This window comes from Pipistrellus kuhlii, unplaced genomic scaffold (assembly GCF_014108245.1).
Source record: "Pipistrellus kuhlii isolate mPipKuh1 unplaced genomic scaffold, mPipKuh1.p scaffold_m20_p_9, whole genome shotgun sequence".
Taxonomy (NCBI): Eukaryota; Metazoa; Chordata; class Mammalia; order Chiroptera; family Vespertilionidae; genus Pipistrellus; species Pipistrellus kuhlii.
Genome location: NW_023425595.1, coordinates 63,484,695 through 63,503,681, shown reverse-complemented (window position 1 = coordinate 63,503,681; position 18,987 = coordinate 63,484,695). Strand labels below are relative to the sequence as shown.

The following is an 18,987-nucleotide window of genomic DNA, read 5'->3' as shown; positions in this document are numbered from 1 at the left end:
TTTGGCAAGTGGGTTATCCCACATTTATAGACACAGAAACTACGGTTCAGGGAAGTTAAATTACTTTCCTAGAGGAGTTGAAGCTATAAAGTGGCAAAATTGGAGGCCAGCTCTAGTTCTCCCTAACTTCCTAGTTTGTACTGTGCCATGAAGCTATAATGTTGGAGATTGTGATTGTTGTTACAGTTACTGCTGCTTGCCACCAGCTTTACATTAACTAACTGAGAGAACGCTTCCACATAATGTACATACTCAAGGTGTGAGTTTATATTGTCATTGGATTCCCACAATAACCTGCTGATTATGTATATTTATTATTTCAGCTTTATAGATGGGAAAACAGAGGCTCACAAAGACTGATCCAAAGTCATGCAGCCAGTCAGTCTGGCAGTGGAGACTTGATCCAGTCCCCTGGGGCCGCTCACTGTCCATCAGTGCTGTGCGGGCCAGTGCCTGTCGCTAGGGCAGTGTTCTCCCGTCAGGCTATAACAGCGCAGTGAGGCTGTAACTGACAAAATAATAGGAATTTGTTTCTTCTGTAAGAACATGAGACTATGTGAATGCTGAGCAAAAGGGCACAGGCTTGTGTTTAAACCAAAGCTCACTGAATTCTGCTGTAATTTTCATGCATATTGAAGGCATATGAGTATAGTATTCCCAGAGTGCAAGCAGTATATTAAAAAGGTAGATTCAGTACAAAACACGGAGGGGAAGGCCATTAACTGTTGTAAAGTATAATGCTACTACATTCCATAAATGAGTAAGTACTGGTGATAGGTAGCCTGTGACTGGACCATGTTGCCATTACATGTTAGTGAGCTATTCAGGTAGGATTTCCAGTCAGTCGACTTTCCTATAGTTCTGGGTAATGTCCATTTTGTATTTTAGTTGTGTTTTATTGAAATTGTTGTGTGCGGCTGCGGTTAGGTGTTTACCTGTGCAGCCATCTTGGATCCTCCTCACCTCTTTCCTATTCAGGTAGGTATCTGCCTATATCCAGATACATGAACCAGCACTTAGAGAGTTGTTTCTTAGGAAACACTGTACTCAGTTGCCTTAAAAGGTTATATACTTTGCTGCCCTGTGATAATGGCTGTAGGAACAGCCAGTCTCTTAGAGTATCTTAGAATTTTATTCATTTGGTTCCTTTCTTACAGACCATATAAGATAGCTAACTCTTAAATCATGGAGTAATTGAAATTCTGAGATTATCAAATTCAATTTGGTTGTCCACACCAATGGATTTTCTTTCAGCCTTAAAAATATAGTATTAAAGTATTTTTTCTAATCTCTTATTTTCTTTGAGAAGAAAACTTGATTCATGTATACATTTATTCAAGAAATATTTTTTGAATGCTAAATATTTGCTAGTCTGTGCTAAATGTTAGGGAAGTGGGACAGATGTCATCCCATTCCTCACAAAGTAAATAGCAGTGATAATGTTAATATAGCATATAAAATTTATTACAGAGAAATCCAGTATAGTTTGAGACCACAGATGAAAGTACCATTTATTTATATTCCAACAGATTTCGGTTTTGGAAATTTCTTTAAAAGTGGTGAACTTCTGGCAACTTGGTGTGGCAGCCCCCCTTATGCAGCCCCAGAAGTCTTTGAAGGGCAGCAGTATGAAGGACCACAGCTGGATATTTGGGTATTTCTTTGCTTTGCTGTGTTTTATTTAAATGCATCTATAAGGATAATACTTGGAACTTTGGCCCATTTTTAAAAGCTCTGGTGTCTAACACATAGGCAGTAGTTCATACTTTCCCTACCCATTGGACTATAATTAGTTGAGTATCTTGAATTGGATTCTAGGAAATAATTTCTAAGGACAGATGTTCTCATTCTAATATCAGCAATAATTTAACGTTAAGTAGTAATCAAATGATTAATGCATTTTGATATTTATTATAGGATACTTTATTGTAATAATTAGCATTTCAGATTTTTTTCAAATTTAAGAACATAGTACATTCAAACAAAGTTTTTTAGTCCATAGGACATGAAGGGATATTTGGGGAAACAAAGAGTGTTTGAAGTTCTTGGTGTAAAAATGACCCCGTTGTTTTCTTCCCCTAGAGCATGGGAGTTGTTCTCTATGTCCTTGTCTGTGGAGCACTGCCTTTTGATGGACCCACTCTTCCTATTTTGAGGCAAAGGGTTTTGGAAGGAAGATTCCGGATTCCGTATTTCATGTCAGAAGGTAACAACCTGTTCACCTTACTCATTGGGCACTACAGTCTCTGCGTTCCTAATGAAATGCGTAGGCGAAGCCTCCCTTTTTCTAAGAGTTTGGGTGCTAAATAAAGTGACCGAGTTACTTTAAAACCCATAGAAATAAGCAGCCCCCTCCATGTAGGGGAGAAAAGTTCCAGCCTTCCTAACTGAAAACAGAAAGGTCCCCTGATTAAGAACACAAGTCTCCCATTTACTCTCGGTCTATTAATGTCCCAGGTCAATTTTAGCCTTAGAGAAGTTCTTTGTAGATACAGATTCACAACCATTTTACTCTGAGTTTGAAATGGATTTTCTCATATCTTTTGGCAGGAAGTTGCAAAATTAAAATGTCTAAATTAGCCGAAACCGGTTTGGCTCAGTGGATAGAGCATCGGCCTGCGAACTGAAAGGTCCCAGGTTCAATTCCTGTCAAGGGCATGTACCTTGTTGCGAGCACATCCCCAGTAGAGGGTGTGTAAGAGGCAGCTGATCGATGATTCTCTCTCATTGATGTTTCTAGCTCTCTATCCCTCTCCCTTCATCTCTGCAAAAGATCAATAAAATATGTTAAAAAAAAAAAAAAAAAAAAAAAAACGGGGTGACTACAGTCTAGCCAAAAAAAAAATTAAAAATTTTAAAAAATAAAATGTCTAAATTAAATTTGAAAACCAACTGACAGAACTATTGAATTAAGATGAAATGCTGTAATCCCAATCAGTTTTATATTGGACTGTAACATAAGCAGCAGTTAGGTTTACCCTTTAGATTAGTTTTTGGTTATCACCCTTAATGCTTTTCTTTCTAGAAACAGAAATAATGCTTCAATAATTAAGTGTAGACTTTTGAGTCAGACTGCCTGGTTTCAATCCTGAGTTCACTCATATCTCTTCTCTGTGCTTCCATTTCCTCACTTTATAAAATGGAAAAAACCATAATTCCTAAGAGAGCTGTTGTGAGGATTAATTAAATTAATCTGTATAAAGCACTTAGCAGAATGCCTGGCACCTACCAAGTGATCTAAGCTTATGTGGCGTGGTGAAGAGCATGATGTCAGCTCAGGAAATAAGCTGGTGCCCAGGCAGGCAGCAGTGCAGTTTTCTTAGTGGAATCAGGAGTAAGTAATGTTTCAGGTACATTTGTTTCAGTTGCATTGATGAAGAGAAAGCAGCAGTCCACTGGCTAGCTCTTGCCTCACAGAGCCTTAGACATAACTGAGGATCACTTATTATTTGCTTATTTTGGGAAGAAGGCTTATTTTTTCCTTTAGTGGAAATCTAAGCTTGTGTCTAGGTATTCTCAGTTGACAAATCAGTTCATTTAGTACAAAATTGGATAGGCCTACACCCTCCTGTTTTTCTTAAGTACTCTTTCACAGTGATGGTTAATTTTGTGTGTCAACATTCACCTGACTACTTAACAAATATAAGTAACCTTTATGTATTTATTTATTTATTCATTTGACCTTCTACTTTCCAGTAGGCGCTGTGGAGGACACAAAGATTACTGCCATTGTACAAAGTCACATCAATAAAGCAAACACCCTGAAGTGCAAGTCGATTGACGTGACTTTTGTACCATTGTGTTTTCCATAGATTGTGAGCATCTTATTCGAAGAATGTTGGTCCTAGACCCGTCCAAAAGGCTAACCATAGCTCAAATCAAGGAGCATAAATGGATGGTCATAGAAGTTCCTGTACAGAGACCTATTCTCTATCCACAAGGCCAAGAAAATGAGCCATCCATTGGGGAGTTTAATGAACAGGTTCTGCGACTGATGCACAGCCTCGGAATAGATCAGCAGAAAACCATTGAGGTAAAGTGATCAGAAATTTGACTGAAAAAATTTTAGGATTTTGTTGTACTCAGGAACTTGAAATTTCATGCTTATACCTATCAGCCTAGTCTTTTAGCATGACTATCCCCAGTACCTGAACATACTGTTCAATATTCCCTGAAGATTAATCAGGCATTTTTTTTCTTTTACTCAACATATGAATCCCTACCTTTGCCCCATCTGCCAAAAAACTCAAGAGGAATGGTTTATATAGGACTGAGAAAAAGACAAAGACAGAAACTTAACAAATACGAAGTAGCAAGTTTCTTCTAAGATGAACCATAAAGTAGTTTCACATAGTAATAAACTAGTTTATATAGAACATAAATGTGCAGCTATGGAACAAGGCTGAGGGCTGAGCAGAAAACAAGAATGATAGGCATCAGATTTAAGAAAGCCAGCTGGATTTGGCTTGTGAACTGGAGAAGCTGAGCCGACAAAAACAGGTAGATTCCTGATATGGAAGTACCAGAAGGTTTGAATTTAGAAAATTTCTCATCACTTTTATTTCTTTCTTTCCTTAATAGCATATTCATAAGATATACATATTCTTAATACCTACACAATAGTAAGACAGACAAACAAACAAACAAACAGAAAACAGTACTTTTGAGGAGGGACCATAACAAGAAAGAATATTAAATGCTCCCTTGTGAATATTAAGTGCTCTGAACTGTACTGCCTTTTCCTTCAGGGTAGCCATAAGTGAAACCAGACTGGCTTTGCTGCTTTGCTCGTCACACACTCTGATGTCAGCACAGTTCCACTGGTCTGGGATTTTTGCCACGTGTTCTGCCTCTTAGGTGTACTGCACAGCACCCAGGCACACTGTCAGGTGGAATTAGAAGTGAAAGGAGCAGTTGTTTCTGTTTCATTAGTACCCTGGAAATCTGGCGGACAAGGAATGTGAAAAATTGGGAAGCGACTTTATATTCAAGATTTTAAGAGGTCTTGACTGCAAAAGCAAGAGGAAAAAATTACCTAGGAACAGAGACACCGTGTCTCTCAATCTAGCTTCCAAATGTCATTCTCCAGCCTAAAATAATCACCAGAAAGTTCCCCGAAGACTTGAATCAGTCACTTCAGAGTTTGCAGTGGTTTGTACTTGTGTGGAAGCTGTAGATCTAGAGCCTCGGGGCTCAGGTTGCTAGCCAACCTTACGCCATAGTTAGAGCTATGAGATGGGACCTCATGACAGCATTGGGGAATGTCTGCAGGAGACAGTGATGGCATTTTCTCTAAATGCAGAAAAATAAATGGATCCTGTTCATGTCAAAGGGCCTGTTATTTAATGGTATCACCCTGTATATAATTAAAACTAGAAACTTGAAGTGATCTTTTATTTTAAACTCTGGAACAGCTTTTATTTTGAGGCATACTTTGTTACTCTGTAAGAAAGAAAACATTATTTCTTCCATCTTTTTTTAGACAGGTATAGATCATTGGATCGATTTTTATGGCTCTTGGCCTTCAGCGCTTGTTTTCTCTTTCAGTCTTTGCAGAACAAGAGCTACAATCACTTCGCTGCCATTTATTACTTGTTGGTGGAGCGCCTGAAATCACATAGGAGCAGTTTTCCTGTGGAGCAGCGGCTCGATGCCCGCCAGAGGCGGCCTAGCACCATTGCTGAACAAACAGTTGCCAAGGTAACACCCCATTAGCCAATAGTCTTATCTGTGCATGTGCCTGTTCACATGGTTGACACATTGTTCATCTTGTATTACAAAAGGGTAGGATTTCATCTTCTATGCTCTGTTTTGTTGTCAAGTTTCTGCCTGTCATTCACTAGATTCTCAAATGTTTTAACACCTTTTTTTCCCAATTACAGTTGACATACATATTATATTAGTTTCAGGTGTGCAACTCATGATTAAGCATTTATATAATTTAGGAAATGATCATCCCAATAAATCTAGTATCCATCTGACACCATACAAAGTTATTATAATATTGACCATATCCTATGCTGTTCTTCACATACCTATGAGTATTATATAACTACAATTTGTACTTCTGATTCCCTTTACCTTTTTTTCACCCAGCCTCCCAACCCCCTTTCCACCTGGCAACCATCCAAATGTTCTCTATCTGTGAATTTATTTCTGCTTGCTTGTTTGTTTTGTTTTAGATTCCACATACAAGTGAAATCATATGGCATTTGTCTTTCTCTGTATGACATAATACCCTCTAGGTTCATGTATGGTGTTGCAGACGGCAAGGTTTTATTCTTTTTGTTTGCAGTTTACATTTAATATCATTTTGTATTAGTTTCAGATATACAGCATAGTGAATAGACAATCATATACTTTACAATGTGCCCTCCCCCAATATTTCTATTACCCATATGGCAACATACATAGTTGTTACCATATTATTGACTATATTCCCTATCCTGGACTTCACATCCTGTGATTATATTGTAACTAACAGTTAATACTTCTTTTTATTGATTTTTAGAGAGAGAGGAATGGAGGAGGGGAGAGAAACATCAATGTGAGAGTGAAACATCATTCGGCTGCCTCCTGCAAACCCTCACTGGAGATCGAGCCCGCAACCGTGGCATGTTCTCTGAATAGGAATTGAACCAGGAATCTTTCAGTGCACAGGAGGGTGCCCAACCAACTGAACCATACTGGCCAGAACACCAATTTGTACTTTTTCATCTCTTCATCTTTTTCATCCAATCCCTCTCCCCTCTGTGAACCATTAGTCTGTTTTCTGTTGTCTATGAGTCAGTTTCAATTTTGTTTGTTTTGTTCTTTACATTCTACGTATAAGTGAAATCATATGCTAATTGTCTTTCACTGACTGACTTATTTCACTTAGCATAATAATCTCCAGGTCCATTCAGGCCTTCTCAAATGGTAAGATATTTTTTGTGGCCAAGTAATATTCCATTGTATATATATACCACCATTTTTTTTTTTTTATCTACTCTATTGATGGACACTTGTGTTACTTCCATAGTTTGGCTATTGAAAGTAATACTGCAGTGAACATAGGAGTAGATATATTGAAGTAGTGCTTTGGGTTTCTTCGGATATATACCCAGAAAAGAAATCATTGGGTCATAAGGCAATTCCATTTTTTCATTTTTTGAGAAACCTCCATACTGTTTTCCATAGTAGCTGCAACAATCTGCAGTCCCGCAAACAGTGCACAAGAGTAACCTTTTCCCCCTATCATCACCAACACTTGTTTATTGGATTAAAACTTTGTGGCCCATGTGCAGAAGTCGGTTTTCAGCTTTCAAAAGAAATTTCAATCGTTGTGCTATTGATATTTGGCTCTATTGACTAAGGAGTTTGCCGACCACTGCCTTACACTATCTTCATATTTTTGGATTCTTTTTTCTTTATTGCTCTTCTGATTGGGTGTTTTTTGCTTCCTCATATTTCAAATCATTGATTTGATTCTTGGGATCCTCTACTCTACTGATGAATCCCTAGGAGTTATTCTTTATTATGGTTAGTGTATTCTTAATTTCTTGCTGATCTTTTTCCATGTCCTTGGCATTCTCACTGAGATCCTTGAAAGTCTTACTAAGTTCCTTGAAGACCTCATGAAGATCCTTGAGTAACCTTATAACCATGATTTTGAACTCTATACCCAGCAATTTGCTTTCTTTTATTTCTTTCATTTGTGACATGTTTCTTTGCCCCCACATTTTGGCTGCTTCCCTGTGTTTGTTTCTATGTATTGGGTATAGCTGCCATGTTTCCTGAAATTGGCAGAATGGCCTTGTGTAGCAGGTGTCATGTAGGGCCCAGTGGCTCAGCCTCCCCAGTAACTTGAGCTAGACAATCTAGGTGCGCCCCTGGGTGGGCTATATGAACAGTCTTGTAGTTGAGACTTGATTGCTGTTGGTGTTACTGGAAGGAATTGACCTCCAGGCCAATTGGCTGTGAGGACCAGCTGCGACTACAGTGGGAAACATGCTGTACAGGAAACACTCCTATGAAACAGGACTTGCTTCAATAGGGCTTTGGTGCTCACTGTCTTACCCTTGAGTGTGTCACTTCTCTATGCGTAGAGTTGTAATCTGGTATGGTCTGAAGCTGTCCACCAGGTACACTGGCTCTTGGATCTCCAGGGAGGTACAAAGTCAGATTCTGCCTGGGGCCTTCTAGAAGGAGCTACAGAGAGATCTGCAGATTCTTCCTATTTGTATTGGATTTGGAAGTGCCCAGGCTAGGCCCAGCTGTGAAGCAAGGCAGGCCGGTGCTGGTGCCAGGTCTTGGGTCTCTTATTGATAGGTTTGGGGCATGCTGACACCAACGTCAGTCTGTTTGAGAGATTTTAGCAAAGTCGGAAGCCTGAATGAGGATAAACCATTCATATGGAAAAGCTGCTGCAAACAGCCTAGGTAGGGCTGCAAATTAGATGAAATAGGGTCTCAGGGAATCATCAGGGTGGAGCAAACAGAGTGCTCCAGGTTGCCAGTCAGATGTGGTTGCCAGTCAGCCTAGGGCAAGGGAGATTGATCCCTGTGAGCTCCTCCATCTGATAGAAAGCCGTCCCTGAGTTCTTGCCCTGATGCCAGGCAATCCAGTTTCTCCTCCACATGTGATTGGGCCCCCCAACCTCCAAGCACTGAAGCTCAGAGGAAGTGAGTCTATGAGTAAGCTTGTGTGCAACCCTTTAAGGGGGGACACCCGGGTCTCCAGCAGCCTCCACGTCCCTCAGCTACAATGCTCACTGGTTCTTACAGACTGAAGTTACAGGGACTTTTCTTCCCAACTCTGGGACCCCTTGCTCCTTACAGAGGCCTCTGCAGGGACAATCTCCCCTCTGGATTACAAAAACAGCCCATGTGGGTTCCAGCCCAGCCCATTCTGCGCCTCCCCCGCTCCTACCAGTCTCAACATGCTTGCTTCTTTTCTTCTCTAGTTGTAGTACTTGCATTCAGCCAGCTTCCAGGAGATTCTGAATGATGGTTGTTTTGTATTTTTGTTGTAATTTTTATGTGGTTGTGGGAGGCAGTGAGTTCTGGGGTTTCTATCGCTCCATCCCTCTTCCTTCTTCTCTTTCTAGAGTCAATAAAAATATTTTTTTAAAGTTACTTGTCATTCTCATACATGCCTCAGTTTCCCAAGTCATAAAATGGAGATAATTATAGGATTTTATGATGTTTAAATTAGTAAATAATTGTGTAGCACTTACAACAGTGCTAGGTAAGTGTTTGTTATATAAAGTAATAAATAAATGTTGGAGAGGGAGGGGGACAACAATGAGTTAGAGAAGACTTCATTTTTGAGCCAAAGGCTGAGAGAATAGTTAGTGGGGCATTGACTCAGTTGCTTTAGAAAACTGGATCTGGACCCGGAAGAAAGGCTGGGACTGAAAGCTTGGGAACCATCTGTGTAGAGAATACCATCTTTTAGGATTTCCATGTACTTCTGTGAGTGCTTTGTTCAGAGTGCAGGAAGAGCCCCAGACTGTTTCCTGGGTAGCAGTTTTACAAAATCTAAAGGATTATACAATAATAGTATTTTGTTTTGGCTTCTATAGAACATAAGGAGGGGGGGGTGGGGGAATAACCAAGGAAGTTAAAATCTTGATTTTAAGAGGCAAATAGTATACTTTAATATATAAAATAATGTGAATATTGATACTAATGTGAGTAAAAAATATGTTGATAAAGTTCCAGATATTTGGGCGAGAGTATCTCAGAGTACTTGGAATCCTTCAACATTGAATGGTTTTGCTTTAAAGACAGAAAGGAGGGGGTAACATGAGAATTCCTGAGTTGGGGTAGTGCGATATAGTGGTCGCCTTCCCTCTAGAAAACACTGCTGGACAAAGAGAAGCAGAGAGCCCCCTTCTGGAGCAGGCTTTCCCTCCAGGTCTCTGTTCTTATCATTGCACTCGTGAGGGAGGAAGCTCTTTAAATGGCTGCTTTGGAGCACACACATGTACACAACTTCCTTTCATATCTGACCTTGAAGCAAATACCCTAGGATATCTCAAATTATATTTCATTTGTCTTGGGGTTTTGATATAGAATATAGCTTCTTACGTTTGGTAATTTTTGTTACCACGCACCCCATGAGTTATCTTCATTGTATACATTGACCCAAGTTGCCACAGAAAACTACTTACCACTGTGACTTAAAACGTATGTCATTGGAGCAGGATCTGTAGCTCACCTCCATGAACTGTCTTAGTGCTATTGGATGCAACAGAAAAAGGTGCTCCTTTCCCTCTAAGATTTCACATCCTAATGTTTAGTGCTGAACTTGTTAGAAAATACATTTCTCTGTTTTTATGAAAATAAGTCTGCTTAAGTTTTCATAGGATCTTCTCCCTTTAAATCTTTGGTGTTCTAATGTTTTATGGAAGTGCAGATCTCTTAATTGATGCAGCAGAAAGAAATTGAGGCAATGACACAGTCCCACGCAAAGGCTACATGAGCGTCGAATCGTGCAGGCCTTGGATTCCATGAGCTAAGTGACCTCACAGGCATCCCCTCTGAGCTTCAGTGTCCTTAAATATAAAATAGCAATGGAAATGCCTGCTTCAGAAGTGTGCTACAAAGACAAAGTAATAAACTATACCAGCACCTCAGGTCAGGAAATAGAGCGCTGTGTGCCAGCCACTGTGTTAGAGGCTCCTAGGAAACAGTCCATGCTCTTAAGGAGGCATGGTCTGTGATACTACAATACTTAGAAAACAGTGAGATTTCCATCTTAGACAGAGTTAGAGTACTTACATTGCTGTATGATATGCAGGAAACTCTGCATCTAATTGAGTGCAGATGACTACTGAGAAAAAAGGTCATGCCTTTTTCTAACTCCTGGTTCTTAACAGCTCATCCATTCCAAGTTTCCATCAACTGTAAGCAGACAAGAATGAAACACTCATCCTAATTCTTCAATTACTGCTTTCCACAACTGTAAGAAAAAGCACCGTAAAAATGGTGGCTTAAACAACTAAATTTTATTTTGTAACAGTTCGAGAGGCTACAAGTCCAAGATCAGGGCTGGTTTCTGGTGAGGACTTTCTTCCTGGTTCGTGGACAAATGCCTTCTGGCTGCCCCTGTACCTGGCCTTTCTTCTGCACGTGTTTGGACAGAGAGAGATCTCTGGTGTCTCATTCTCTTCTCAAAGGGATACCAGAACTCACCCTATGTCTTAATAACCTTTTTTTTCTCCTTAAGAGCCCTATCTCCAAGTATAGTCACATTGGGGATGATAACCTTACTGATCTCCTTGAGGGCCCTATCTCCAAATATAGTCACATTGAGGGTTAGGGCTTTCAACATACAGGGGTGGGCAAAAGTAGGTTTACAGTTGTGAGTATTTGAATGTTTATTCTCATTTTATTTATTTATTTATTTATTTATTTATTTATTGCTAATTTATACAACTGTAAACCTACTTTTGCCCCATATGGATTTGGGCAGGGGAAGAGGGACACAATTCTTTTTTTTTTTTTAATATATTTTATTGATTTTTTACAGAGAGAAAGGGAGAGAGGGATAGAGAACTAGAAACATCGATGAGAGAGAAACATTAACCAGCTGCCTCCTGCACATCCCCCACTGGGGATGTGACTACAACCAATGTACATGCCCTTGACCGGAATCGAACCTGGGACCTTTCGGTCCGCAGACTGACGCTCTCTCCACTGAGCCAAATTGTGGCATGGACACAATTCTATCAATAACATGCATGTTCTTATTGGAACAATAAAATTTTTCCATAGGAGAAAACATTATTTTAATTTTCATGATTCTGGAAAGAACAGAATCAGAAGAGATTCAGAACAATAAACATGGTTTTAAAAGTCATTACATTAGTTAGAGATGATCATTGTTTATTACCAAAGAAGTGGGGAGATTAATCAGCCACCTATTATAACATATTTTTTAGTCAGTTCTGTAGTGCTGAGCACACCATTTGAATATTTATAACTTACCTAGTTCCAAAACAACTGGTTAGTCCCCTCAGTGATTGCAAGAATCCTAAAAAAGCAGACCCCGAAAACCTACCATGAAGTGATTGTCACGAGAAAATGTGATTCCTCTGTCCTGACCAAGTTCACGGTTAGATGAGAGCTGTCTAGGACAGTGCTGCGCTTGTCGGGCACAGACGGTCCTGCCCTGTAAAAAGTCACAGTAATCGGAGGCGCAGGCTCTGGTGGGAGCAGCTCGTCGCAGTGGCCAGGCGGGCACCTCACTTCCCAGACAGTACCTTCCAGAAAGGCCGTCACCTGGTGCCTGGGGCCACTTTCATGTAGGGCAGTGTAATAATTTTGAGAAACAAATCACAGTTCAGCTTTATCCTTTGAAAAATGGATGATGAGGGTGAGCAGAATATAGCAAAAGTACTTTGTTAGGACATTTACATTTTACATTGTGATATGGTGCCTTAAAAAAGTAATTTAAATGACTAATGCTTGAAAGAAAAAGAAAAGTTGTTTGGCCTCAAAAGTGGCCCAGGATATAAGCCTACAGAAGATGATATAAGAAAAGCTATCATGTTCAGAATATATTTTTTGTTTTAACTATCCGTATAACAATCTAACACTTTGCTATTGCTATTTTATTCTTTTTCTCTTTTTAATATATTTTTTATTTATTTCAGAGAGGAAGGGAGAGGGAGAGATAGAAACATCAATGATGAGAGAGGATCATTGATCGGGTGCCTCCTGCATGCCCCCCACTAGGGATCGAGCCTATAACCCGACATGTACCATTGACCAGAATTGAACCCTGGGACCCTTCAGTCCACAGGCCAATGCTCTATCCACTGAGAAAAACCAGCTAGGGCTCTATTTTTTTCTTCATCTCATTAAGTATACCCAGTGATGTTGGCATATACCAAGTATAAAGTGTGTTCTAAATATTTTTAAAGTATATTCATATGTAAAGTGTATTTTTGACATATCTCCCCATTGTTGAAAACCATCAACCTGAAATTTTAACTGGGAACCATTAGATAGTGTCTGAGAACAAAACTGTATTCACTTTGCAGTCTGATTCCTATGTTAAATTCTTGTGATCATTTTAAGACTTTAGGAGGAATTAGCATCCTGAGTGAAGGATTTTGCATGCTACCTTTTACACTAACTCCACTTGTATTATGCCCTTTTTTACTGGTGAAAAATAAAATTCAGGGGGTTAAGTAACCTAGTGAAGTGTTCACAATTCGTAAGTGATGGAGCCAGGAATTAATCCCAGGGCTTGGAAGAGGAGAAGCTAGCATCATATTGTTTGATCCTTTCGTTGTTTGAATTTAAAATTCACCATCCTATACCCATTGAGGTGATTATGGCAGAAAAAGGCCATTCCTCTGCCTTTTAGAAACTAGTCTGATGATTGTTCCCTCAGATGTTTACAATGTATGTAATATTCAAAAGGCATCTAATGAATAATTCTGCTAGTTTTGAAGAGATGGGGAGGAAAGGATTGTCCAACAGTTTCATCTTTGAAATTAATCCTTGCCTACGTCAGGAAGAAAGGTTCTTTTTTAAGTGATTTTTTAAAGGAGAGTTTGTAATGCTTGTTTACTTAAAGGAGACAGGAAGAATAGGCTTTGCACCGCCAGGAGCGCTTTCTCTAGTAGGTTGACTTCAGGAACTGAAGTTGCTTAGCAATAAGCACCTCTCTGCACTGGGCCAACAAGCTGTGTTCAGACTGTGTCTCCTTGAAAGAAGGGCATTCCTGTCACCTCCAAGTTGTTACTGCTGCTGCTCTCTTCTTCCTCTTCATACACACCCTTGCCAAGAAATACACACCACCTTACCTGCTGCCCACACACACACAGGCAGATAGAGAGCACTTACTGCAGTGTCCTTTGTATTGTATATAGTTAGTTGTGAGGGTGTATCTATCCCTGGCTCAGTTTTGAGCTCCTAGAGGCAGGGACTTTATATCTTTCCAGGGCAATGTACGTAAGATTATATACAATAGTAGTGTCCCGGTGCACAAGAAATGAGGGTGTTCCTCAACCTGGCCTGCACCCTCTCCAATCTGGGACCCCTCCAGGGATGCCCTACTGCTAGTTTATAGGAATCGAGCCTAAACCAGCAGTCAGACATCCCTCTTGCAATCAGGGACTGCTGGCTCCAGATTTCACCTGCCTGCCTGCCTGCCTGATTGCTCCTAACCACTCTGCCTGCCAGCCTGCTCGTCCCCAACTGCCTCCCTGCCAGCCTTCTCACCCCCTACTGTACCCTTTGCTAGCCTGCACACCCTCACCTTCCCTCCCCACTGGCCTGCTCACCCTCAACTTCCCCTTAGTTGGCCTGCTCACTCCAAACTGATCCCCACTGACCTCATCGCCTCCAACTGACCCCCACTGACAGCCTGCTTACCCCCAACTGGCCCCCTGCTGGTCTGCTTATACTCAACAGCCCCCCCCCCACTCCACCAGCCTGATCACCCACAACTGCCATCCCATCCTGGCCTAATCAGCCCCCCAGCAACCCAAGGTTCCAGCTACTCCTTTTTTTTCTTTTTCTTTTTTTTCCCCCCAGTGCCTCCTTGCGTAGAGGCCAGGGCAGGCAGGAAGCTTGGCTTCCTCCATCACTGGAGGCAACCCAAGCCTTCTGCTTGCTCCAGCTCCATGGCCACTGCCATTTTTTGTTGGGATTTATTTATCTTCTATAATTGAAACTTTGTAGCTTAGAGTGGAGGCCAGGGCCTGCCAGGGTGGGTGGGAAGCTTGGCTTCCTCCATCACTGGGGCAACCCAAGCCTCCTGGTCGCTCCAGCTCTGTGGCCACCACCATCTTGGTTGGGTTAATTTGCATACTCACTCCTGATTGGCTGGTGGGCATAGCGGAGGTATGGTCAATTTGCATGTTTCTCTTGTATTAGTATACATATGTTTGTTGAATATTTTCTTAAAAAGATCATTCTTATATTCCTTAGAAAGACAAGCTTTCTTGTCATCTCTGGGAAAGTTGTATGCCTCACATGAAACAGGAATGAATGAAATTCTGTACACCTATCTCAGAATAATAGATTGTTGAGATTGCTTCAAATCAATCCCTTTTCTGGAGTTTCCAACAAAACGATTTATCCTTTAATTTGTATAAGGAAGAGTTGTTTTATTCTAAGAAATGTGTGTATTACATGGAAGGTATTCATGTTCCTAATCTGTCTGTTCTTGTCATATTTACAGGCACAAACTGTGGGCTTCCCGGTGACCATGCATTCACCGAATATGCGACTGATGAGATCTACCCTCCTCCCACAGGCATCCAATGTGGAGGCCTTTTCATTTCCAGCATCCAGCTGTCAGGCAGAAGCAGCGTTTATGGAAGAAGAGTGTGTTGATACTCCAAAGGTATGGGTGTATTTGAGAGGCTGAGCTTGTAGATTGGCTGAAGACTTCAGTTGGGTCCATCGGTATTGGACTTGGACTTTGTTGAACTCTGTCATGTCCTCATGTCACTCAGGAGTGTTGTTTTTGAGCAGCAGAACCTGAGAAGAGCGTTCAGGGCTCTCATCACCGCCTTATCATTACCACTTACATAACTTGTCAGACCTCATATGTCCTTTTCAAAAGCCTTCCTTCTCTTTCCTTCACCAAATCCTTCTCTTTTCAAGTTTCTAGATCACACATAGGTTTTATATTTTTTTTAAACAAATTGTGATTCTGAAAGCAAATATAACTTATGCTAGGGGTGTCGAACTCAATCAGAGAAGGGGCCAAAATCTAAAATCCAGCCTAAATCGCGGGCCGAATGGTTTACTGAACAGTCATAAACTGTCATTGTGATGGAAACGCAGCGGAGTGCAGTGATGACAGCGCGGTGCGGGCCACATTGCAAGGCCTGGCGGGACGGATTTGGCCCGCGGGCCTTGTGTTTGACACATGTGCCTAGAGGCAGGGACTTTTCTTTATATCTTTTTAGGGTAATATATGTAAGATTATATACAATATATGTTTGTTGAATATTTTTTAAAAAGAGCATTCTTATATTTCTTTAAAAAGACTGCAGCTCCGCAATGATGTGCTGTCTGTTGTGGTCAAACATCTTTTTTGTCCTGTTTGGGCATGCTTAATGGAGATAAGTTTATCCTGCTATCCTACATGCAGGTGGCTTTTAGAACGTAGACGGGTATAGCTTCTCTCACTTAATGGATATTTACTTCTAATGTGTGTTTTATATACTTAGCATCAAATGATATACAAAGGACCGTAGAAATGGGCAGGTATGTTCAAAATAGACTTTGTTCTTTGCTAACTGGGTGAATTTGGGCAAGAAGGCTGGCGTGCTTCTTTGCTATTGTGTTTTTTTAATATGTTTTTATTGGTTTTAGAGAGAGAGACAAGTATGGATAGGCTGCCTACCACATGCCTCTACCAGGGATCAAGCCCATAACCTAGGCTTGTGCTCTGACTGGGAATTGAACCTGTGACTTTTTGGTGCATGGGATGACACTCAGCCAACTGAGCCACTCTGGCCAGGGCCTGACTAGCTTCTTTGAACTGCTGTTTCTCTTATGTAATATCAGACTACCAACTTTATGAGACTATTGTGAGGATTAAGATAATGTCTGAGGTTCTGGCCAAATTTTAGGCACTTAATAAGTATTGGTTTCCTGTTTTTTTGGCCTATTTAGGTAATAAAAAGGTGAGTCAGACATTAATTCTGCCTCAAAATTTATAATGTAGCAGAAAAGCCATGATGCATAACTAAAAACAATGTGCCCGATTCTGAATAAAACGATAAAATATAATAGGTCCTTTATTTTTTTCACCCCTCCTTCAGCCCTCTCACCTCTGACTTGCTCTCTGTATGTATGGGTTGGTTTTGTTTTATTTCCTCACTTATTTTGATTTTTTTTAGACTCCACATGTAAGTGAAATCATATGGTATTAGTCTTTCTCTCTCTGACTTATTTCACTTAGCATAATGCCCTCTAGGTCCATCCATGTTGTTGCAAATGGCCAGATCTCATTCCTTGGGAGCAATATTTCCTTGTATATAAACACCAGTTTTCTTCGTTCATTCATCTGTCAATGGAGACCTAGGTGGCTTTCATGTCTTGGCTATCTATAATAATAAAAGTGTAATATGCTAATTAGTCCAGATGTCCTTCCAGACAAAGCCGGGGCCGTGAGGGGAGTCTGGGTCCCAGGTGCCTGCTGGCGGCCGGAGGGAAGCCGGTGCCGGCGGCCAGGGGCAGGAGACCTACTCTTGCCTCTAGTTGTGAAATAATGCTGCAATGTACATAGGGGTGTGTACAGCTTTTCCAAATTAGTGTTTTGGGTTTCTTTGGATATATACCCAGAAGTGATATTCCTGAGTCATATAGCAGCTCTATTTTTATTTTTTATTTTTTATTTTTTACAAACCTACATACTATTTTACACAGTGGTTTTGCTAATCTGCATCCCCACCGACAGTGAACAGGGGTTCCCATTTCTTCACAAGCTCGCCAGCACTTGTTAGTTTTTTATTTTTTTTATGTGTCCTTTTGACAAGTGTGAGGTGGTACCCTACTGTGGTTTTGATTTGCATTTCCCTGGTGATTAGTGATGTTGAGCATCTTTTCATATGTCTTTTGGCCACCTGGATATCTTCTTTATCCTCTGCCCATTTTTTATTAGATTGTTTGGGGGTTTTTAATGTTAAATTGTATGAGTTTCTTACATATTTTGGATATTAACCTCTTATCGGATCTGTCGTCGACGAATATCATTCCTTCACTGTGCAGAAGCTCTGTAATTTGATGTTGTCCCATTTGTTTATTTTTGTGGTTATTATTGTGTTGCCTTGCCCAACAAGACATATTTAAAAAGATATTGCTGAGACTAATGTCAGAGAGTTTACTGCCTGTTTTCTACAAGAAGTTTTATAATTTCAGGTCTTACATTTAAATCATGAATCCACTTTGTGTTTATATTTATATTTATGTACGGTGCAAGAAAGTGGTCCAGTTTCATTTTTTTTACATTTATCCAATTTTTCCAACACCACTACTGAAGAGACTGTCTTGATCCCCATTGTGTATTTTTACCTCCTTTGTCATAGATTAATTGACCATACCAATCAATTTATTATTTATTGGAATTTATTTGTTAATTGGATAATTTATTTCTGGGCTCTCTATTCTATTTTATTGATCTATATATCTGCTTTTATGCCAACACCAAACTATTTTGGTTATTGTAGTTGTTTAGTTCTGATAAGAATGCCATTGGCATTTGAATAGGGATTGCATTTAATCTTTATATTGTTTTAGGTAGCAAGGACATTTTTACAATACTTGTTCTTCCAATCCTTGAGCAATGGATTTGTATTCTCTTCAGTTTCTTTCTTCAATGTTTTATACTTTTCAGAACACGGATCTTTCATCTCTTTGATTAAGTTTATTCCTAGATATAATATGCTTTTAAATGCTATTGTAAATGGTATAATTTTTTTAATTTCTTCTTCTAATCATTCATTATTAGTTTAAAGCAGGGGTGGGAAATATCCGGTCGGTGGGCAGTAGAAAGCCCACAAAGTCATTTATTCTGGCCCTGCCAAGGCATTAGGGATGAGTTCATCAAATGTTTGACCATATAGAGCAGGTTAATTTTTAAGTTGATCATTTTGTATGGCCTGTGAATGATGTTATAAATATCTAAATGGCCTTTGACAGAAAAAAAGGTTACCTACCTCTGGTTTAAAGAAATAGAAATCAAAGTGATCTAAGACTAGAAGGAAGCAGGGGGAGTTGGTTTTAGCTGATTTGAACTGGAAAGTCTTTGGGTGAACTGTCAGAGTTAGCAGCGAGAGAGGTGCAGAATCTGGCTGATGGGAATGGGGTGCCACCTAGGTGGAGGGAAAAGCCCGAGCACAGCAAACAGCAGGACAGCCAGGGTCCCTCTGAGCCAGCACATGGCTCCAGGGTCTCAGGAAGGGGCTGTGAGAGGGGAGTCATGTGGGAGAAGGTTGAGCAGTACATCAGGGACTGTAAGCTTTTC

At 40.3% G+C, this 18,987-nt stretch overlaps 1 protein-coding gene across 4 annotated transcripts in view; it reads left to right on the top strand.

Moving 5' to 3' along the window:
* The window catches only part of SIK2 (salt inducible kinase 2), a 114,307-nt gene that overhangs the window by 79,434 nt on the left and 15,886 nt on the right, over positions 1-18,987 (top strand). For 3 of the 4 annotated variants that reach the window (XM_036427719.2, XM_036427720.2, XM_036427724.2), the window contains exons 5-9: positions 1,530-1,654; positions 2,083-2,206; positions 3,813-4,033; positions 5,548-5,700; positions 15,187-15,351. In XM_036427719.2, coding sequence (XP_036283612.1) covers positions 1,530-1,654; positions 2,083-2,206; positions 3,813-4,033; positions 5,548-5,700; positions 15,187-15,351 — 788 coding nt within the window. The remainder of the gene's footprint in view (positions 1-1,529; positions 1,655-2,082; positions 2,207-3,812; positions 4,034-5,547; positions 5,701-15,186; positions 15,352-18,987) is intronic. The other variant, XM_036427723.2, reaches the window with a different exon arrangement.